This window comes from Impatiens glandulifera, chromosome 7 (genome assembly GCF_907164915.1).
Source record: "Impatiens glandulifera chromosome 7, dImpGla2.1, whole genome shotgun sequence".
Taxonomy (NCBI): Eukaryota; Viridiplantae; Streptophyta; class Magnoliopsida; order Ericales; family Balsaminaceae; genus Impatiens; species Impatiens glandulifera.
In genome coordinates, this window is record NC_061868.1 from 29,216,145 (window position 1) to 29,239,062 (window position 22,918).

Sequence of the window (22,918 nt, forward strand, 5' to 3'; positions counted from 1 at the left end):
TAACCACATAATTTTCTGTGCAAAAATTTCCAATCATCCAAATTTTTTTCTACGAGCTTAGCTAAAGAGAACACTAGTAAAATGAAAACTTTTCACATACAACAAATCTTCCATTTTATCATTCTAGATATTATAATTATTACCATTCAAGTTCATTACTCATGATGTATTTGTCTCCAACCTTATACTCAAATAAAAACCAGCTTTGATACCACTTTGATGAGAAAATATATATTCTTCGAAACAAAACACTTTCTCAATTAATTGAGTATATAAAAGATAAGCAAAACAAAATAAAATTAAAATAACAATGCAAGACAAGTTTTAGCGTGAAAAATCACGGGACCTAAACATGTCACTTAACTATCCATTATCATCAACAAAGTTACAAGTAAGTGTTCACTTATAACCAAATTAGAATCTAATTAATTGCATCAAGATCATACAACAATCTTGTCAAATAACAACAAAGAGTAGAAAGAGCAAGATCAACCAACTTTATCAATTATGCAATAATGGTTTCTCTTGGATTAACTTAGAAGTTTTAGAAAGAATATCTTTATGATTTAAAATGTATCCCCCAAAATAACCAGCAAACTGTCAACGTTTGAAGTCGATCAAACAATGTAAACTTTTACATACTGAAATCTTTTATAGTTGCTACATCAAATCCTGAATCTATTTTTGCTTTGGTCTCTCTTGTTATTCTGTAAAACCCACTGAATATATAAATAACAAATAATGTCCCTATGTGTGCCTAAATAAAGTCCACTCCAAACCGGGTCTCTCCAACTAGGAGAGCTTTACGAAAATAGCCTCATTTGAAATTTAACTTTCCAAACTAGCCTCATTTGTTTAATCTTTCTCAAGCTTGCCTATTTACTTTACAAACTCTTAACACGGTATATATATATATATATATATATATATATATATATATATATATATATATATATATTATTATTATTTTTTTTATTAATATATTAACTTATAGTTAAATATATATTATATATTTAATTATTTAAATTATTTTTTTTTATAATATAATTAATATTATCACTAATATTTAATTATTTCAATATAATAATTTTTTTAAATAAATAATTAATGCAAATTATAAAAATAAAGATAAGAATAAGTGAAACAAATGCAACAACTTAATAATTAATAAAAATATATTACATTAATCTTATTTTAAAACTATTGATGATTTTGCTGAAAACATCGTTTACTACATCTCGTATGACCTTCCTTGCCACATCTCCCACAAATTATGGTCATTCATGAATTGTCCATTTCAATTCGAATTCGTTGACTTTGACCTCATTTATTTTTTTCCTTTCTCAAATTTTTATTGGGTTGAGATTATCATATTTTTCCTAATCATGTGCTAATAGGAACATCCAAATGATTCGTTAGACATGTGATGAAATTTATACCGTCACATCTTAGAAAGTATTGTTAAATTGTGATATAAGTCAATGTATTGAGTCCAATCAAGATTGCATACTAAAAAACCAATAATTATACGCGAACATGGAGAGTGATACCGATACCATTTTCCACAAGAATAAAATTCTCTATGTAGGTCAACGATATGCTTGTTATCACCTTTCCATAAACCTTTATTTGTTTTCTAGTCACCTCAAGATCTTGTATGGAACAATTTTATGTGCTAATTTCTTTCCATTCAATCTTTTCAAATAAATTTAAATGAAGATGTTTTAAAATGATAATACATAAAATATTATAAAGAAACCATAACAAAAATCGGTAAAAAACAACATATATTAATTATTTATAAAGATGATGATAATATTTATTAATTATAAAAAAATAGTAATTTAAATAATTAAATATATAATATATATATATATAATAATAATAATAAACTATATATATATATATATATATATATATATATATATATATATATATATATATATATATATATATATATATATATATATATATACGAATTAACCGAATTCTTTAGATAATTTCCTTTATTTTAGTTAATCTAGTAAATTAGATTAGTATTAAATAGAAAAGTGTTGATTAATTTTTTATTTTTTAGACTTTGCTTCTATTCTAATGAAATAGAAGTATTAACTTAATAATGTACTAATAAATATATTATACTAATGATATTATTATAATTTATAATAATGTGATAATATATTACATATATTATCTTAGAATATTCTAAGATGTACAAATATGATATATAATTAGATGGATAAAATAACTTTTAAAGATTTTTTTAATTAATTTGATTGTAATTTTAGTTAATTAGTTTACATCAACTACTTTATTCTTGTTTGTGTTGATGAAATAGTTAATCAATTATAATAAATCAGTTTTTTTTTTTTTTTTTCTGGTTCGAGAGTATTCCAAAATTAAGTTTATCAGGATTAATTGAATTGTGTCTTTGGAACATTAAAATCTGATCATTATTTTTAACCAAATAAAATTTGAGACTAAGTTTTTTTAAGAGACTAATGGTTTTTTCTATAGTAAATCCAAAAACAAACCATTAATATTTTTTATTTTATATTTTTTTTCAATACTAATACGAATAAGATTAATGTTAATCATCAAATAGTTATTTAGAATTTAACTCTCTTATTCTCGTATATAATTATTAGCTATTTTATTATATTATTTCTACAATCTCGATACTAACTCTTCCCGATATATCATATATGAGCATTAATAAAAATTACATCTTCGATTCTATCAAATAACATTAAATATGTTTCTATTATATATTGAATCTTGTCCATATGACTCATATACAAGTGAAGTGAATAAAATGATTTTATTAACACAAATTTTGTTAGCTAAAAGAGATGAGTCACACTATTTTTTCTCATGCCTTGGTGGAGTGATGTCTTTCTAGAAGCTCATATATTGTCAAATTGTCTTCCTCAATATGTCACAACCACAAATATTACTTTTGTTAAATAATTTTTAATTTTAAAATCACAAAAACTCTCCTAGTAATATTTCTTACACTTACATTTTTTCTGATCCACAATATTTTAGCTTCATTATCACTAATTTTGAAATCTTATAATTGCCAAAATCTTAACCTTCTTTACTATCAAAATTTTGAAACTTTATCATTTCGAAACCACCAATGTCTATTACAGCCTGACTACAAAAATTCATAACAATTTCAATGTCTAGAATAATACCTACTATAAAATTTGATATCGACTTTAAAATTCGCAAAAATAATTATTATTTGTAAATGTTAAAAATAATTTAATATATATTGAACAACTTGTTAAAACAATCAACCACTGACTTAACTCAAATTATTTTGTTTTAATTTGTCTTAAAATATTAAGGTCTATAATATCAGAGATACTAAGATTAAGAGTTAAAATTAATAATTTATCTCTAAATAATAATAAAAAAAATCTTATGTTTCTCTCTATAGACTCTTTCTTTGTTTTATCTGTCCATAAACTCAAGAATTCACATTAATTGTTATTTACCGTGTAACTTATTTATTATTTTATTTTTATAAATGCTATTACTTGTAAAAGTTAATTATAAGTAATAACAATATTATTTTTTAAAACTTAGCTCTCTTTTATTATTAAACATATAAGTTATTTTGTTTTGTTTTATTGTTTTTACTGTCCCTATTTCAATAACTAAATAATTAATAATTAATAGTAGATAGAAAATAAAATTATATTTATTAGAAAAGTGCCTGTAAGTTGTAATGAAAGAATACTGTTGGCCATAGGGATAAGATTGGCGGCACACACAAAGGGAAATGCTTCTTAAATTTTCTATTTTATTATTACATCTCACTTATTTTAAACAAGTTTAAATTATTTCAAAAATTTTATAATCTTATTAATTTAAGTTCTAAACGAATATAAATTAATATTATTTTGATGTGTTATAAATATTTTATTTTATTAATATATTTATGATTTTATTTTAAAAAAAATTATTTAAAATTATAAATATATAACTAAGTTATATATAAATATATTTTTAAATGATCATGTATATTAAAAAGTACAACTACCAAATATTACATTAAAAATATTATATAACCCAACATATTAATGATGTTATAGATTCTTAAAAAGAACACTGACTTACCAACCTACCTTAATCAGTTTTTTTTAACAAATATTAGAAATCGTAATAATAATAACATTAAATTTTAAATCAATTTGAATTCAAATATGATTTTGATGTGATTTTCGAGTTAAGATTTCAACTCAAAAATCAAACCGAAAACCGAATTAATTTTTTATTATTTATTTTAATTATATATTTTTTGGGAAAAACGGTTAAAACAGTTTCACTAAAATCTCAAAAGTGGGAGGCTTAAGAATCAAAACTAGACAAATCTTAACTATGATTAAAAAATGACAATCAAACGACCCTGAAGAACATGATTAGTAACAATCAAACATATAAGAAATGGAGATTATAAACAAATATTACAAACTGTATCAAATTCTAATTTTTCTAATTAAGATTTTTATTTATGTACCAACCTGATGTTTCAACAGATTGTCTTCCTCTTCCCATTGTCCTTCCTCTTGTCCTTTCCCTTCCTCTTGCAATGAAATGAGGATAAACTGAAGAGGTTGATGAATATTGTCAATTCTTATTTTAATTTCTTTCTTTATATGAACCCGTTCTAATTTGATAGAAATAATTATTGTTCAGGATTTCCGGGCTCTTCATCTTGTTGTTCTAAACTTGAATTTCGAGATTATTGTCTTTATTCCCTTCAGCTTTAGCTTTGGAATCCTTAACAATTTTGGCTTCCTCAGTATCAACCTTAGAATTTTCTTCTTCATCTTGATTAGCCTAAGTATCTTCCTCTCTGTTTTTATCAGAAACCACTTTAACTTAATTTGATTGAGAACACTCAGCTATCTCTTCAACATGATTAGGTTGAGTTTCACCTCCTTCTTCGTACTGCTTTCTTTTTGTACATAATTTTCTTTATTTTCTATTTCCTGTTCTTTAACCAAATTTTGCTCTTTGAAAATCGGCACCTCTGTTTCGTTTTTCTACATCTTTACTTTCTGAGCTTTATGAATTTTATGATTTTCTTTCTTAGCCAAATCATATTTTGGGCTTGCATGTTGGAAGATATTACAGAAAGAATATTTGTGTGGCCTCCACTCATAAGTGATTTCCATGACAGTATGTTTTCCTTTTCTGTTTACTATTGTCATATTTTTCGATGGTGTGCTTCTAGGATGCACCTTAATGTCAATTCTAACAAATTATAGGTGCTCTCCTCCTTCAGTAATTGAGTCCATGTATAATGGTTTACCCAATAAACCTTCAAAATGACTAAGGGCTTCAGAATTGTATATATGTGCAGGTATATTTCAGAGCTTGAACTATATTTGTGCAGTTTCTTTTGGCTTACTCAATAGATTCAAGAATTCAAACCATTTTTCCAACTTCATACAGTTGGATCCTATATATGTATGCCCATTTTCTAAAATTTCCTCTAGATTAGACCCCTTCTTGAATTTAAGGAAATATAAATCATCGACATTTACTGAAATCTTCTTTAGTCATTTTCCTTCACATTGCTTCAACGGTGCATCTTTAGTAATTGGGAATGATACTCTATTTTTCCTATGTAGTTTCCCACAACTACATTTTCTCATTCCTTTATACATATATCCTCTACTTCAGTAGCCAATTTAAATTCAAATGGATAATTCAGTACCTCCACTTTTGTCTGTGTATTTCCCAAGTAGATTTTCCTTTTATAGGCATAATCTTATAACTTTTTTACATTGTTGTTCTTCCAAACTTCATTAGTTTTCCATGTTGAGTTGCTCCTAATAGTATATGACTTAGATTTGAGAGCATTTATCAGCTCCTTCATTGTAGCAACTGACCATTGAACAATTTCTTCATATTCTTCTTTATTCAGCAGATTCCAGTCTTGAAGATATTGAATGTTGAGTTGAATTGTAATTTGTTGTGTGCTTTCTCCTTATTGATGAAAATTTCTCCCTTTTTGACATACATAAGGAGCTTTGTAATCTTATTCTTGAGCCCAAACATATTAGCTCTTTCGTTATAGCGTATCTTCCAAGCGCCTTCATTATCTCCCTGTTTTCATGCATTATTTTTAATAGGAATTTTCTCAACAACAATTGAAGCAGATTTCTTACTTGTGTTAGTATCCTATGTTTTTTGATAACTTCTTCATAAATTCTTTCAATTTCTTTGACTATTACTTCCTTAATTCATTTCAGCACAAAATCTCTAACTTCTTTAGATTTATTATTTTTGTTCTTCCCTTTCCTCATAATGGCAGAAATAAAATAATTAAAGAAACTCTAAGAGATGATCACAGATAAACTGCAATCGAGGGTAAAATTCCAATGACGCTTACAAATACACAAAAAACCTTAGACTAGATAAACTCATTGAACGATACAAGACAATACCGTGTCTCTTGTGCCAAACGTGTCGTGCCTCTTGTGCCTATTGTGTCACCGTGTCGATCGTGTTGTGCCGCTTGTGCCGATCACGCTTCTTTTGATTAATGGTGATTTTGACGATGGGTTTGAAGAATTTTGAATCGTGGTACAAGAGAGTGTTTAATTATATAATTAAATACTTATATTTAATTTATTATATAATTTATTTAAAAAATTGATTTCGGTTTAAATTTGAATCATTTGAATTCGAACCGAAAATTAAATGTGAATTTGATTCTATTTTATTAGAATTTATTCTAATTCAGTGTTTAGTTTTCAAATTGGCTAAAAAAAATTTAAACAACCCAAGCCGATGAACTCGAATAACCTGAAAACTGAACCAATGAACACTCTATTTATAATGTTTGTGACAAACAAAATATATATATTTAAATAAATACAACAATTATTCAAGCACAGTACATGTATATATATACAAACAAATAATCATGATAAAGTCTTGAAAAAGAAAAAGATATAAGGAATCATAATATACATTAGCATGCATAAACAAACATTTAAATATCACAAAAACATTCATGGATTAGAAATATTTGGTGACAACAAATATATCGATTTCATATTTTTTTGGACAAACGGTTTTGAAGTTACGACTCTGTAAAGTTAAAAAATGTAAAGTTTTCAGTCAAACAAGGCCTTATCGAAAACGTTTTTGTATGTTAGTTGAAAATATTGTTTTCAAGTGTTTTATATTTCTTTTGTATATTTAGAAAATAATTAGTACAATTAAATAAATTAAATACACAAAATAAATAAAACAAAATAAAATTTGAAACAAATAGAGCCTAAAGACTAAAGGATTGGGTCGTGGGTTTAATCGTATCGGTTTAGGCGAAGACCGGTGGGCTGGTGGGTTGGCTTTTGATTTCTTGGTCACTACTACCATTCTCGGTCGAAAAACGATTCATGGCCGATTTTCTTGGTCAAAAACTAGGTCATGGCCAAAACACGGTCGAAAGTCATTCTAGGCGAATTTCCTCGATCGGATGGCTATGTCTAGCTACTTTTCTCGATCGAAAGTTAACTAGGCTGAAATTGTCAATAGGTGGCCTATTTATGGCTAATTTCTCGGTCAAAAAGCTAGCTATACCATTTTTTTCTCGGTCGACCCTCCAAACTACGGTTAGAAACCTGGTTAGAAACCTAGTCATGATTGATATTTTTAGTTGAAAACCATGCTATGGTTACAAAAAACAATCACTCATTTATATTATGGGTCGGGTGTCTTAGCCAAGAACACCTACTAGCTAAAATAAACATAAAATCAAAATCCCTTTGTCGAAATTCATTTTTCACTCCACAATTATATAGTTTATATATTTTAATAAATTTTGAGCCTATTATTATATAAAATCTATACGACCTATTTTAATAATTATTTTTAGAGTCATTATTGTATAATTAATCTTCGAAAATAATTAGTTTCAGATATAAATAAATAATAAGATAATAATAGATTAAGTTCAAATAATTTAATTAAATATTAATATAATTTAATTATATTAAATAAATAAATAACTTTGGAGAAATCGTAGTACTAGCAAAATAAATTTTGGTTATATTTAGATGAATTTATTTATTATTAATGTATTTATTTTGTTTTGTAGGTATATTTGGAAAATGAAGGAATTAAAAAAACAAATAAATAAATAAATATTGACCGATCAAGCGCTCGACCGAGGACAAAATATTGGTTGTTCTTCGACAGATTTTCGGAAATCTTGGTCAAAGTTGCGTGGAGTTGGTTTGATTTCTATTCTCACTCATTGTAACTCTAAGTTTTGCGTGGTAAGTGTTGTGGAAACCTATCAGAATGTAGAATTTAATTTTGCCGACGCATTCAACCAAACTTAAACCAAGAATTCTCCAACGAGGGCAGAACGAGTCTAGGTCAAAAAGAGTCAACGACGAAATTCTGTGAGTTTGGCTAGGATTTGTTTTACCTAAATTTTTAGGGAACTTAATAAATTTCCTAACCTATCTACCATAAAAATTAGAGCGACCAAGACTTCTCAAATCTCAATTTTTTTTATTTTTAAAGCAAAATCACTAAGTTTGACTCCTTGGTACCTTAATCAAGTTTTTGTATTGAAATTTTGTGCCTAGATTCATAAGTATATCCATAATCACTATAAGGAATCCTATCACTTTTATTTTTGTTTTGTTTTTCAATTTTAATAAAGAGCAGTTTGACTTTTCTTTAGTTTTGATGCATGTATGATGTTTTTATTGTTAAATTGGATTTGTATATCGTCAATTAAAGTGGATTAGAACATTGTTGTGTTTATAAAATTCCCAAATTCACATTCAACAAAAAAAAATGCCCAAACTGACATAAAATGATTAAATTTATTAAAAGTTGGTTTTTGAGTTTGTTGTTAAAGGTAACTTTAAAAGTTGTATCATGTTATATATTAATGGAATAAAGTAATTACAGTTCTTAAGAATACCTTTTGATTTGATTAAAACAAATAAAAATAAAATAATTCAAGAAATTTTGGTGATTTACATGATTAATTGATGTTATAGATGTAAATTTGTTGTTTTATTATGGTTAAAACCCTAAATTAACATTAGTGATCAGCTAGATTTCGAATTTTGTCGATTTTCGTGTAATGTGTGTTCTTGGTGTAGTAGGAGTTTATGGCTAAAGTCATTCGACCGAGAAATTTAGCCTTGACTAATTTTTTGACCGAGTTTTTGAAGGAAGACAGAGAAGACTAGCTGGCAATAGTGTTTTCCAACCCTAGCTAACTTTTCGACCAAGAAAAGTCGCTAGTGATCGAGAAATCCAGCTAGCAAGCCATCCGATCGAGAAAATATGATCGCTAGTTAGATTTTCAGCCAGTTGACCGAGTTTTCCACTAACATGCATTCAACAGAGAAAAATAGGGTCTCCACGCCATTCAATTGTGTATTTTTAAGACTAAGTTGTCGACCGAAAAATCTAACCAACAAACGAGAAACTTAGGCCTTGTTTGAGGAAGTGATTTTTTAGATTTTGTCTGACTTTTATAAAAAAAAATCCTTGTTTGATAAAAAGTAGAAAAAAACTGGTTTTTAAAATTTAAAGACTAATTTGTCCTTTGATTTTAGAAGATATGGTGTGTGTGAGAATGATGGTTTAGAGAGAAGATAAAATTAGAGAGTAATTTTGATATTTAAATGATAAAATTATTTGATTTAATGGTTGATAAGATATTTAGGTTTTGGGATAAAAACTGGATTTTATCCCAAAAACCCCTTCATCAAACGAGGCCTTAGTGAGGTCAAGTTTCATACATGTTGGTTTATAAATTAGGTGTTGCTAATTTCTTGTTTAAAGCCCAAAAAAAATAAATAAAAATATTTGGTCAAAATTATTAAATAAAAAAAAAAGCAATTTCCAAATAAATTCATTATAAATTAAAGGAAATTCGAAATAAAAAAATAGTGCTAGAGATAATTTAACCCTTTATTTTTATACTAATGGGTAGGTCACCTAGGGCTTATTTACATATCATACCCTAGATTCTAGTAACAGTACTAGTAGTAATACTGTATTATTAGATTAGACTGAAAATCAAAATTAAAACATCCTTTTACGGAAAGTTCTAGAAGATGCCTTAGAAACCAAAAAACCAACTCCCACCCCGACGCACACCACCCAAAAGCCAACGTCAACCGCCTTCCTGACCCCTTCCAACTCGAAATCAACAGTATCTTCACCGCCGCCTTCCGCCGCCGCCGCAAAGCATTCGCTGCAGCAACAACAGCACCCTTCCGCCGCCTCATTCTCCGGCTCCGTTTCCTTCTCCTCTTCCGGAATCTCCTCCAAACAACCTCTGTAACAGTAATTAAACCTCCCCTTGCGGCGCCGCCTCACCACCATATCAACCTTCTCTGTCAATTTCATCTCTTCACCCTCACCTTCGATCAAAACCTCCGCCTCCTCCGCCCCCCGAAAACAACCCAATTCCATCTCCCTCTCTAACGCGCACTTACACTCCATCTTCCACTCCCTGCTTAACTCGCTTCCTTGCCTGAAAATCCCTTTTATAAACTTCTCATCTTTAACGTAAACCTCGAATCTCGACCCCGAACTGGTTCTCACTCTCTCCCTGCTTCCGTAGGTGACCGCCTCACCGGAGAGGACGCGGTGGAGCGTGACGAAGGCGGGTGAATCGGGTCGGATATAGGATCCATCGATCTGAAGTGGGTTTCCGTTGATTCGTGGAAGATAATGAAGGGTGAGGTAATCGGGTAAAGGGTTATTATTATTATTATTATTAATGCAGTTGATATTAGATAGACGAATGTAAAAGGCTTTGATGTTTAAACAATCTCTCTCGATAATCTGCTGCTGCAAACCTCGGCACATGATTGATGATGATGATGAAGATGAAAGAAAATGGTGAAGATGAAAGAAGGGCATCAAGGGCTTTTATTGAATTAAGGAATTCAGGGGGTGCACAGGCACCCGGTTTTTGACAACCCACGTATACAAAAAGACAATACTTGCCGCTTTTTGATTTCTGAGCCTGAATTCATTATGGGTTCAAGCTGGCAAACAGCACAATAACGCCTTGTTTGCTTTCCATCTTAGGCCTTGTTCGGTTATGGGTTTTTAAAAAAACCAAGAGAGAGAGAAATTGATTGATGAGTGATGATTTTGAGGAGATAATGATTATTTTTGGTAAAAAGACTTAAAGGGTATTGATATATATAAATAAAACATAAAATAATAATTTAAATTAGAGGGTATTTTAATATTTTGGTTAATGAAATGAGTGATGTAATTGTTGAGAAGTGATTAATTGGAAAATTGTTTTGGTTTAGGTTATTAAATAACCCAAGGAGAACAAGGCCTTAATTAAAAAAAAAAATGGATTCCAAAATAAATTATGACTTGATTGATGTAGGCTTGATTAAGCAACTTTTACTAATTTATTTGGAAAGTCTGATTTAGGTCGAGGTCTTATAAAGATCATTTATAAGAATCCTCAGCTTTATTCACTCTAAGGCCTTGTATTTAAATAACTCAACCTATTCAAATATATTTGTATTCCCCCTCTCATTAATTACATCACTCAATTTATTACTCAAAATGTTAAAATATCTTTTATTTTAAATTACTATTTATTATTTTATTATTATATATTAATACCTTTTAAGTAATTTTACTAAAAATATTTTCATTTCCTCAAAATCATCACTAATCATTACTCATTTTCTCCCTCTATCCGAACAAGGCCTATAAATTTTATATAAATGAAAAAAATAGTATATACATGTCATAAGGAAGTGAAATCCTTTACTCAATTATTTTGCATTGTCCGATAGATATGATTAAGATTCAATTAGTGATATACTGCACAGGTAATACCAGTTCCGGTTGTGGTGAATCATACTTAATACTTAAGTATTTAGGTAATTATTTTAATTATTTTCTTATATACTATTTATTTAGTTAGAAAAAAACGGTTAAACTTTAAATGGCTGTATCGGTGAATATGATATTATTTTATTATAATTTTATTTTTTTCAAGTTCATTCTTTTGTCTCTAAGTTCAATTAGTGATGTCTAGGGATGGCAATGGGTACCCGTATGCCCGATACCCGTGGGTACCCGATAGTCGGGTTCGGGTATTTTAAATCGGGTATGGGGTCGGGGTCGGGCATGGGGTATGAGAGAAGATACCCGATCGGGTACGGGGTCGGGGATGGGGAGTGTGTGAAACCCAAACCCGATACCCGATACCCGATTATATTAATATGGAAAATAAAATATATTTTTTATTATAGTTTAACGTGACATTTCAAATATCTCATTGTTACAAATATCATCATTAATATTTTGCTCTTATCCATACTCCACTCAAACATTATTTCTTTATATTCCCCAACAAGACATTATTTCTTTATATTCCCCAAAAAAGTTATTTCTCTCATCATCTTCAAATTTTCTTTTAATAATAAGATGTATTTCAATCTCAACACTCTTCATATTCAATCTTTAACTTTTTTTTTTTAATATTCACTATATTTTCTTCACTCTAACACAATCAAGTTCTTATTTTTTCAAGATCTTCAACATAAATACATAGGTAAGTAATGTTTTTGTTTATTTTTTTAACATTCATTCTAACTTTTCTTCACTTTAGCAACAACAAAGTTCTTATTTCTTTCAAGATCTTCAACATAAGTCAATATTTTTTTTACATTTATTCTAACTTTTCTTCACTTTAACAACAACAAACAAAGTTTTTATTTTTTTTTCAAGATCTATAACATAAATACTTAGTTAAGTAATGTTTTTTTTTTATATTTTTAACATTTCGTTATTAATAATTTTATTATTTATTACAGTTATTATGTTTCTTTTTCTTGAACTTCTACATTTTTTAAGTTTTTAATCGGGTAATGGGGTACCCATCGGGGATCGGGTACCCGTTGAATCGGGGATGGAGATAACATTACATATACCCGTCGGGGTCGGGGTCGGGTAGTAAAATGAAAATCGGGTTTGGGGATGGGTACTTCACTACCCGACGGGTAGGGTACCCGTTGCCATCCCTAGTGATGTCCGCGCGATAATTATGTTTAAATTAAGATTGAGGTGAATCATACCTAAGTATTTGCATATTTAGCTAATTATTCTAATTATTTTTTCAAAATAGTTAAACTTTAAATGGTTTTCGTATAATTTATTATGATATTATTATAACTTGTATTTTTTTTTTCAACTTGTATTTTTTTCAACTTCATTCTTTTGTCTCTAAATTTAAGTGATTTTTATAAATTTTAATATATATTCATATTTAAAAAAATAATTTAGCTTAAAGTAAAATAATAATCAACAAACACCTCCTTAGATCCACTGTTCCATTTGATCCACTATTTCATTTGAATCCGTGAACGGACCTAAAAAAACTGTAGTTTTATTCTTATTTTAAGATTTATTGAGTTATTTTTATTTTGTTTGTGTTACACTAAAACAATTTTTTTTTTTAACTCTTTTATAACAGATGTCCCGCAACTATTTTGCATTAAAAACGGTCTTTAACATTTGTCTTAGCATTATTTTGGAATTTTGCAACCACATTTGTTAGTACCGCTAAACATTACAAATCGATGGTTGCAAATTTGTATTAGTGTTTACACTAACAATTTCAACAAAATTTCCACTAAATCCATATTTTTTGTAAAAAAATTATTTTTTCTGAAACTGTAACTAACCATGGTTAATATATATTTGTTGTAAGATTTGCAATATATGTTTTATTAATAAATTTAATGTTTTGCAATATAAATTTTAATAAGATGAGTTTATTTAACAATAAAAACATATTCAACATAAACTCTAATAACGTATAAAATTATGAACTGCAATATATTTTGCAATGACCAATATAACAAATAGTGCAATATATACACTATTTATATGAGAACGTACATTCAATAAAAACTGAATTAACTTATAAAATTATGTTACGCAATACTCTTTATAATAATATATTAAATTTCTTATTGCAATAATCTTCCTAACATTTATAATTTGCATAATCAATTACAAATATATGTGCAATTTAATTTGCATTATTTCGTTTAAAACTCTATTTATATTAATTAAATTATATTTTCGTATATTATAGCATTATCATTTGCATTATACATATTTGTAACTTTCTTCAAATTATCACAACTACAATTATATTATGGATAAAACTGCAAATATTTCTGTAATTACCTTATTCACAAAATTGCATTCATATTAACAATAACCGATATAATTTTATTTGCATTGTTTGTAATGCACAATTTGCATAATTCTAAATAATATATTTTCAAATTTTTGCATTAAATTTGCATAATTTTTGTAATCTTCAACGCATTATTTTAAAAAATAAATATTGTAATTTAATTGAATTAAATGATTCTTGTATATAAATACTAACTAAAACAAGCTTATATTCTTCAAATTTGAATCATTCTTGTATCAATTTTTAGTACACCAACATAAATTCATTATAAATTTGTAAAACACATTTGCAAATTAAATTCATCAACTACTGATGCATGTCCCATAAATATGATCAAAAATATTAACAAAAACATGTCAAATTTTACACAAAATGGCATTTCCAAATACCTCATAATTATGCTAGCTTCAATCAATTCATCTCCATTTCTGTAAACCTGTATTAATTCAACAAAATGAGAAATTAGATTTACTAGGTAGTTTATATATTAAACAATATACAATTCTAATTTTCTTACAGCTTTTGAATCCCAAGGCTCATCCAACTCATCATGGTGCATTCTCCAATAGCATTTGACAACATTATATAACTCATATATTGGTCATAAAATTAAACAACTTGAAAACATAAACATGAATTGAAATCACTTTACAACATTAAAATAACTCATATATTGAACATAAAACTTAATTACTTGAAATTTACTAAATAAATTTCATAAAATACTAACCTATTAATTAGACAACATTAAAAAACTCATATATTGAATATAAAACTAAATCATTTCAAATCTTACTAAATAAATGTCATAAAACACTAACTTATTAATTAGATAATATTAAACATGAAACTAAATCACTTGACAACATTAAAAAACTCATATATTGAACATAAAACAAAATCACTTAAAAACTTACTAAATAAATTTCATAAAACACTAACCTACCATTCAACCTTCTTAAATCTACCTATAAATTGTTCAAACCTATAATTCAACATTCTTAAATCTTTATTATTATAACTAACATTAATAACATTATGATAATAGCATATGAATTGCATTTGAATATGAAGCATATTACCAAATTGAAAATTGAATCACTAACATTCTTCATCAGCCGTCCTAAGTGGGAATGGGCCTAACTTCTTCCATAATGCTAGGAAAGTGTCAAAATTTTCATTTAAATACTGCACTTGAGTTTGAAAAAGAACTTTTTCCTGACTAGTTTAACTTGGTTGGACACTAACAATTTAATTCTCTCTTGTTGTTCTACATACTTTGCCTTACATCTCTCAACTTCTTCTTTTTGTAGTGCATTCTCTTTCTCAGAATTTAGAGTTTGTAAAGTAGTAACATGTTCTTTAAGTGTATTTAACTCCAAAGAAAATTGTGCGTTGGTTTGTCCATTTCTGAATACCTGTTTTCGGCCCATATAGTCTATTCAAAACACACACCTACTCTTGGAACGCCCTACTGCCTACATCCAAAACTCCATTTCAATCTTATGTTCATTTGGATCCAAATTTTCTTGAGGTTGATGGAGTTGAGAAAAAGATTGCGGCATAACAAAAAAATATGGTTATTTGTGTATAAAAAAATAAATCTCAACCTTTTAATGAACATAAAACATTAATATTACCATAATTTCTGTTGCCAAGTTTCCACTTCATGTACCATCCCTCTTTTTATGTGTCTTCTCAAATGTTTCAAGAAGGGAAGAGGGTATTCCAAGTTCTTTTGTCTATTATAAATTATAAATTTAGGTGTTAGTAATATAAAATTCAATTAAATAAATACAACTAAAATAAATAAATTACTTAATTACCAATCTTCTTTGATGTTCTATAACCGAGATTGAACCTCCACAATATGTAGCACCACCGCTTTCTTTGTATTTATGTCAATTTCCTTTGACCTTGGTGCACTTCTAATAATACTTTGGCTCATCAAATTTAGTTTTCATTTCGTTCCAATTTTCAAGGGTAACGTGTGAGGGTTTTTTCATAGAGGATTTTGCCCTAAGTTTCTTATCTTGGCACTACCCTTCTTCTTGAATAGTTTATTCACATCCGCCTCCTTAATGGGATCCCACTTAAATGTCTCATACAACTAGTTATATAAATTTATTAAAAACTTAGAACAATGAATTGATAATGAAAATCAATTATGTAATACAACAAACATACCGTGAATTTTTCCCATTAAACATTCTTAATGTCTTCAGGAACTTGATTCCAGTTCAAGTATGACCCCCTCCAATAACTTGTGATTATCCTATGTATGTCTTTCAAAATATCCGGATAGAAGCTGCAAAAATATACAAGGGTTAAAAATGATTGTAGACAGTTTAACAATATCATAGACTTCCCCATTTGTTGCTCAGCGCCACAAGAGGACTTAGTGCCATGTATGAACGACATGGCAGTTGAGCTAAAGGAGTCCAAAATCTGTTGCAGTCTTACGTTGACCTTAGCATCCAGCCATGTTGTTCTCTCCAGAGGGTCGTAATTGGCCTACCTTTGGAGAAGGATTGGGTGTAGGGCACCTCCTCTAGCGTTGGTCGCTACTAGATTTCTCCTACTAGAGGCTTCCTAAATGTTTGAGGTGGCCTTACATCTTAGCCTAGGGTCGATACTTTGAAGGAATTCAGAGAACCTTTGTTGAAACTTTTTCTTGCACTAGTTGTCAAACATTCTTATCTTTTCCGACGTTGTCTCCTCAACCTCCTCCATAATCAGATCGACGATTTGCTTCATAATGGAGAGAGGTTCGGGTACAAGGATCATAAGATCTTTACCCTTTCCTGCAACTTCAACAGGTTGCTCAACAGTAGGGACAAGTTCCCTAAAAGCAATTCCTCTAGCAGCTTGAACCCTTCTTGTAATGGCCGCTGGAGAGACGGTTGATATAGGGACAATAGATTTTGGAGATACTGCTTTTGGTTGTGTTGCAGTAAGGTTAACAAATGTCTGGACAATTGGGGTTACAACAACCTTGTTAGCAGGCACAACAACTAGTTATTTAGCAGGGCTTACATCATGCACTTCGACAGGTAATACTGCCAAAACAACTTCAGAGGTTGCCTTAGGAGTTACCTCTATAGTAGGAGATTCCTCCAATCTTGCCTTCTTGGCTTTAGAGACAGTCTCTGTTGTCTCTTCGATGGAGTCAAGATTTTGGCTGTTAAAGCTCACAACTGACTCTTCAATCCTAAGCTTCCTTCTCTTTCTTGGGATTGGACGTCGAGAGATGGAAGAACGCTTGGACAAGGTAGTGGACTGTCCGCTCGACTGTTGAGCGAAATATTCAAAGCTGGTTTCCTTGATCCCTTTCATCCTGAGATATTAGTTATTGACATTTCTTCTATTCATAACTCTGTTCGGATGAACGTTTTCTCCCTTTCCAAGGTTGACTTGGAGTTGCTCCAGCAGCCTGCTGATCTGTATTGAGAAACCAGCGTTCTGCTTCTTCGGTAGCATCACCATTGTCACTAGAGTAGAAAACAGAACTGATGACCAGTTGATGTCATTTCCTTGGTTATCGTCACCATTATTTCAAATATGTCTTGAGTGTATGCATCGAACGAACCTACCTTCGCCCGAAGAGATTTAGAGATAATATCGCTGAGAAGAAATAACTTCGGCTTCAGAAACTTATTCTTCCCATGAGTTTCAACAGGGTTAAAGACATTTGAAAAGGTCGTTTGCATTTCTGTGATCGATTCGGACAGAACCAGGTCGAACGTCGTAAGCCCTTCCGTCATAAGTCCAAAATATTGGGCAGACAACTCTTCAGAAATAGACACCTCCGCGCCTTTTACCGTGCTATGAACAGTCTCTCCAACTATTCTCGCAGAAGGAAAGAACTCACGAACCTCCGGTTTGTGAACGGTGAACGGAACCCCGAGAAACTTTTAAGGTTTGAAACATTGCCACCATCTTTGACATCCCTAGCGTGTAGACGGATTCGAAATCCACTTGCATCGTGTTTTGGGAAAAAGAAGTCATTTCAAATTTAGAATTTGAGAAGAAGAAGATATCTGAGATTTTAGAGAGATTTAGGGTTTTAAATCGTAGAAAATCGCAAGAAATTTCAAGAGAGAGAAATATGAATTGGTTATGCGTATGCGTGTGAAGTTGCATATGCGTTTTGGTCACATTTATGGAGCATGACAAACATGTGTCTTCATGTTATTTGTTTAAAAAATAAATAATTATTTTAAAAATCTAATTCAAAAATGTGACCGTTTATTGTCCAAAGGGGAGTGAAACGACAATGTATTGATAAAATTAAAATAGTTGTTCCACTCGGCTTAAGACGATTTGTCTAATGTTCACTAGGACAGCCGATTGACCGCGCTATCCACATCGCATTGCATTTTAGCTTAATGACACTACTGTGTTGAAGACATGATGCTGATTCAGATTAAGTAGCCAACAGATGGCTTTGCCTAAAAGCTTAGTGTCATAACTATATTGAAATTATAAGTTACATAAGCGCAGTCACGTCTGATGTATAGTGTCATCAGCCAACTATTCTTTCAGCACGGTTAGAGATAGTCGTCTCAACACGTCTGGCTTATCAACTTATCAACAAATTCCCCATAAGTTTATGCATCATTAATTAATTTAGATCTAGAAGACCTAAAATATTTCTAAAGTAAGAAAATTTAGTCTTGGGGAGTGGCTTCGTGAAGATGTCAGCCACTTGTTGATCGGTTGATACATATTCCAACCAAACATGCTTCTGAGCTACATGATCTCGGATGAAGTAGTGAAGGATGTCGATATGATTCGTTCTTGAGTGCAACACTAGATTATAAGTGATCGCGATAGCAATGGTGTTGTCACATAAGATCGGAGACTCGACTGCCTAAATGCCAAAGTCTCTCAACTACTATTGAATCCACAACAATTGAGAACAACAGCTGCCTACAACAAGATATTTTGCTTCTTCTGTATACATGACAATAGTCGTCTGCTTCTTGCTAAACCAAGAGATCAAACGATCACCAAAAAACTAACACGTTCTGCTGGTGCTCTTCCAATCAATCTTATAACGTGCATAGTCTGCATTAGAGTAACTAATTAAGTTGAAACTGAAATTCTTCAAATATCACACTCCAACACATTAAGTTCCCTTAAAATATTTCAAAATACTTTTAACAGCTATATAATGAGATTATTTAGGATTAGCCTGAAATCTTTCACACACACTAACAACAAATAGAATGTCTGGTCGGTTGGCTGTTAGATATAACAGAGAGCCAATTATTCATCGGTGAGCTATGATATTGGCATCCTAGACACCCTCATCTTTATCTAGCTTGATTGATGAGTTCATGGGTGTTGAGGTAGCTGAACAATTTTCTATACCGAATTTTTTCAGTAGTTCCTTGGTATACTTCGCTTGATTAATAAAAATGTCAGCTTTAAGTTGCCGAACTTGAAGTCCAAGGAAGAACTAGGGCTGTAAATGAGTCAAGCTACTCGTGAGCCACTCGTGAGCTGCTCGGTCAAAGCTTGGCTTGAGCTTGACTTTGACCGAACTCGAGCCGAGCTCGAGCCGACTCGTTTAAAATTCGAGTCGAGCTCGAGCTCATATAATGCTTGCTCGATGACTTGTCGAGCTTTTTCGAGCCTAAGTATATAATATATAATTTTTTTATTTAATATTAAAACTCAAATAATATATTTTTTCCATCTCTTTCTCTTAAAAGCCCATATGAAGGCCCACAGTCCATAAGTAAAACCTTAATTTCTAACATATCTATTATATACGACTCTTCATCTAACCTAATCTTCTTATCCTCTTCTTTCATTCTCATCTAACATAATCTTCTTCATCTAATCGCCTCTTCTTTCATTCTTCCTTCTAATCTTCTTCATCTAATCGCCTCTTCTTTCGTTCTTCCTTCATTTTCTCTTCCATCTTCACCATTTCTTTCTCTCACTCTTCACCGTTCTTTCACTCTTAATCTTTCTTCATCCATTTTTCACCATTTCTTTAGCTCTTAATCTCTTATTCTTTAGTCTTCACGTATTTTCACTCTTCATCTATTTATTTTCTCATTCAGAAGAGGGAAGAGGCTACAGATAATTAAATTTATTTTCACTTTTATGATAACTATTATTTTTGCTTTTTATTTAACTTTGATTTTTTTTTTTTATCTTAAGTAAATCTAGCAACAAAGAAGGGAAAATATTATTTTATTGGTGAACTCTAAGGTAAGTCTTATTCATCTTTTTTTTTTTCATGTATTAAAAGAAATTTATGTTATATATCCTGTTTTTCCATGTATATAGAATAACACTAATTTTTTATAAAAAAAATACTGGTTATAAAAAAAGATGGAAATAAAAAATTAATAAATTATATATAATAAAAGTATATTATATATAATATTGAAAAAGATAAAAAAAGAGTTAATATATTATATATAATAAAAATAATATTAAGATATAATAATTAGTTTAGTATAAAAAAAATAAAAATGGTTAATATTTTATTTATAATAAAAGTATATTATACTTTATATTTTATATTGAAAAGAGATTAAAAAAAGGGTTAATATATTATATATAATAAAAATAAATATTATGGATATAATAATTATTATACTATAATATATAATTATTTACGAATAAAAATAGTCCATATATATTTATGCTTATATATCCTTTTATCACTTATTTAATTAATTTTTCATTTTGTCAGAGAAGACATATCAAGAAATTTTGTTGTCGGTATCTACCTCTTAAACTAAGTTAAATTTTAGTTATTTGTTTTAACATTTATTTTTTATATTAATTAATTTTAAGATTAAACATTTCATATTATTGAATGCAGGTAGTTGTATGTGTGCTATGATTGAAGAACATGAGTTAAAAAAATTAATATATTGAATGTTCAAACAATTTTTATAATTTTGTACTTTAATTTTTGAATTTTATGTTTTAGAATTTTGATTAATAATGGTGATTTAATGTTTTGGATTATTATATTTTAGAATTTTCAATAATTATGATTGTTTCATATTTTAATTTTGAAATATCATGTTTTAAATTATTAATATGTATGAAAGTTTAGTATTTTAATTTTATAAATAAATTTGGTTCGAGCTCGAATCGAGTTCGAATCGAGTTCGAGCTCAAGTATGAGTTTGAAAATTAAATTTTTGTTCAAGCTTTTGAGTCGAGCCGAGCTTGTATGTAATATAGTCGAGTCGAACTCGAGCTCAAATTTATAAGCTCGTTCGAGCTCGAGTTCGAGTCGAGCTAATAAATACTTAATCGAGTCGAGCTCGAGCTTCAGCAAGCTTGAGCTCGACTCGGCTCATTTGCAGCCCTAGGAAGAACGTCAGCTCACCCATCATACTCATCTCAAACTTATCCTACATCAGTTTAGAAAACTTTTCATATAATTTGGGGTTAGTTAACCCAAATATGATATCATCAACATAAATATGTACACGTAACATTTTTGAATCTTAAACAAATCTGAAAAATGTTTTATCTACTGTGCTGATAATAAAATCATGTTCAAATAAGAATTTATTCAAAGTGTCATACCAATCTCTAGGAGTTTGCTTAAGACTATAAAAAACTTTATCTAACTTGAAAACATGATTAGGCAGAGAGTGATTTTGAAAACCAAGAGGTTGTTCAACAAAAACATTCTCATTAAGTATACCGTTTACAAAAGCACTTTTTACATCCATTTCATATACTTTAAAGTTTTTTGAAAACAGCATAAGCTAAGAAAATTCTAATAGCTTCAAGTCTAGCTATAGGGGCGGAAGACTCCTCAAAGTCAATTCATTCTTCATGTCGGTATCCTTGAGCTACTAGCCTAACTTTGTTTATCATAACTAAATAATCTTTATTAAGTTTGTTTCTAAAAATCCATCTAGTTCCAATAACAGATTGATCATCTGGTCTTGGAATTAGATGTCAAACTTTGTTTTCTTTCAAATTGATTTAGTTCTTCTTGCATTGCATTGATCCAGTCTGGATCAAGCAATGCTTTATCTACTTTCTTAGGTTCAATTTGAGAAATAAAAGTAGAGTTTTCAAAAGAGATATAACAGGGTTACCTATAATTAATTCAGGTGGATGGTTTATGTTCTAATTAAAATTCGGTCCCAGAGGATCAGTTGTCTCAGAAACATCCAAACTGTCTACCGTCTGCTGACTTTCAGTCTGACTGTCTAGTTGAGCATCAATCGGGTCAGCTGGATGATCAGATGAGTTGTTTCTATTGACCTAAACTTCAATATCACTATCATATTGGAGATTAACAACTTCTAATCTGTTAGAGACTTCAATAATTTCATTAGAATTATTTTCACCAGATTCATCAAATACAACATGAGTAGATTCTTCAACAGTTAAAGTTTGTTTATTAAAAACTCTACAAGCTTTGATAACTAAAGAATAACCTAACATTATGTCAACATCTTCCTTGACATCAAAAGCAGTCAAATGAGTTTATTAATCATTGATCTATTTTGAGTATAGCATGTTATATTAATGGCTTTTGTCCAAAGTTTTTGAGATACACCGGAATCAGCTATCATTGACCTAGCTACTTCTTTTAGTGTTTTGTTCCTCCTTTCAGCAACACCGTTCTGCTGTGGAGTTCTAACACTA

General features: G+C 29.5%; 1 protein-coding gene across 1 annotated transcript; it reads right to left on the reverse strand.

Annotated features, from left to right (window-relative positions):
• Positions 1 to 10,092: 10,092 nt before the first annotated feature.
• Positions 10,093 to 10,884, reverse strand: LOC124909694. The gene has a single exon (XM_047450347.1). It carries the CDS (start codon positions 10,882 to 10,884, stop codon positions 10,093 to 10,095), a length of 792 nt encoding a protein of 263 aa, XP_047306303.1.
• Positions 10,885 to 22,918: the final 12,034 nt, after the last annotated feature.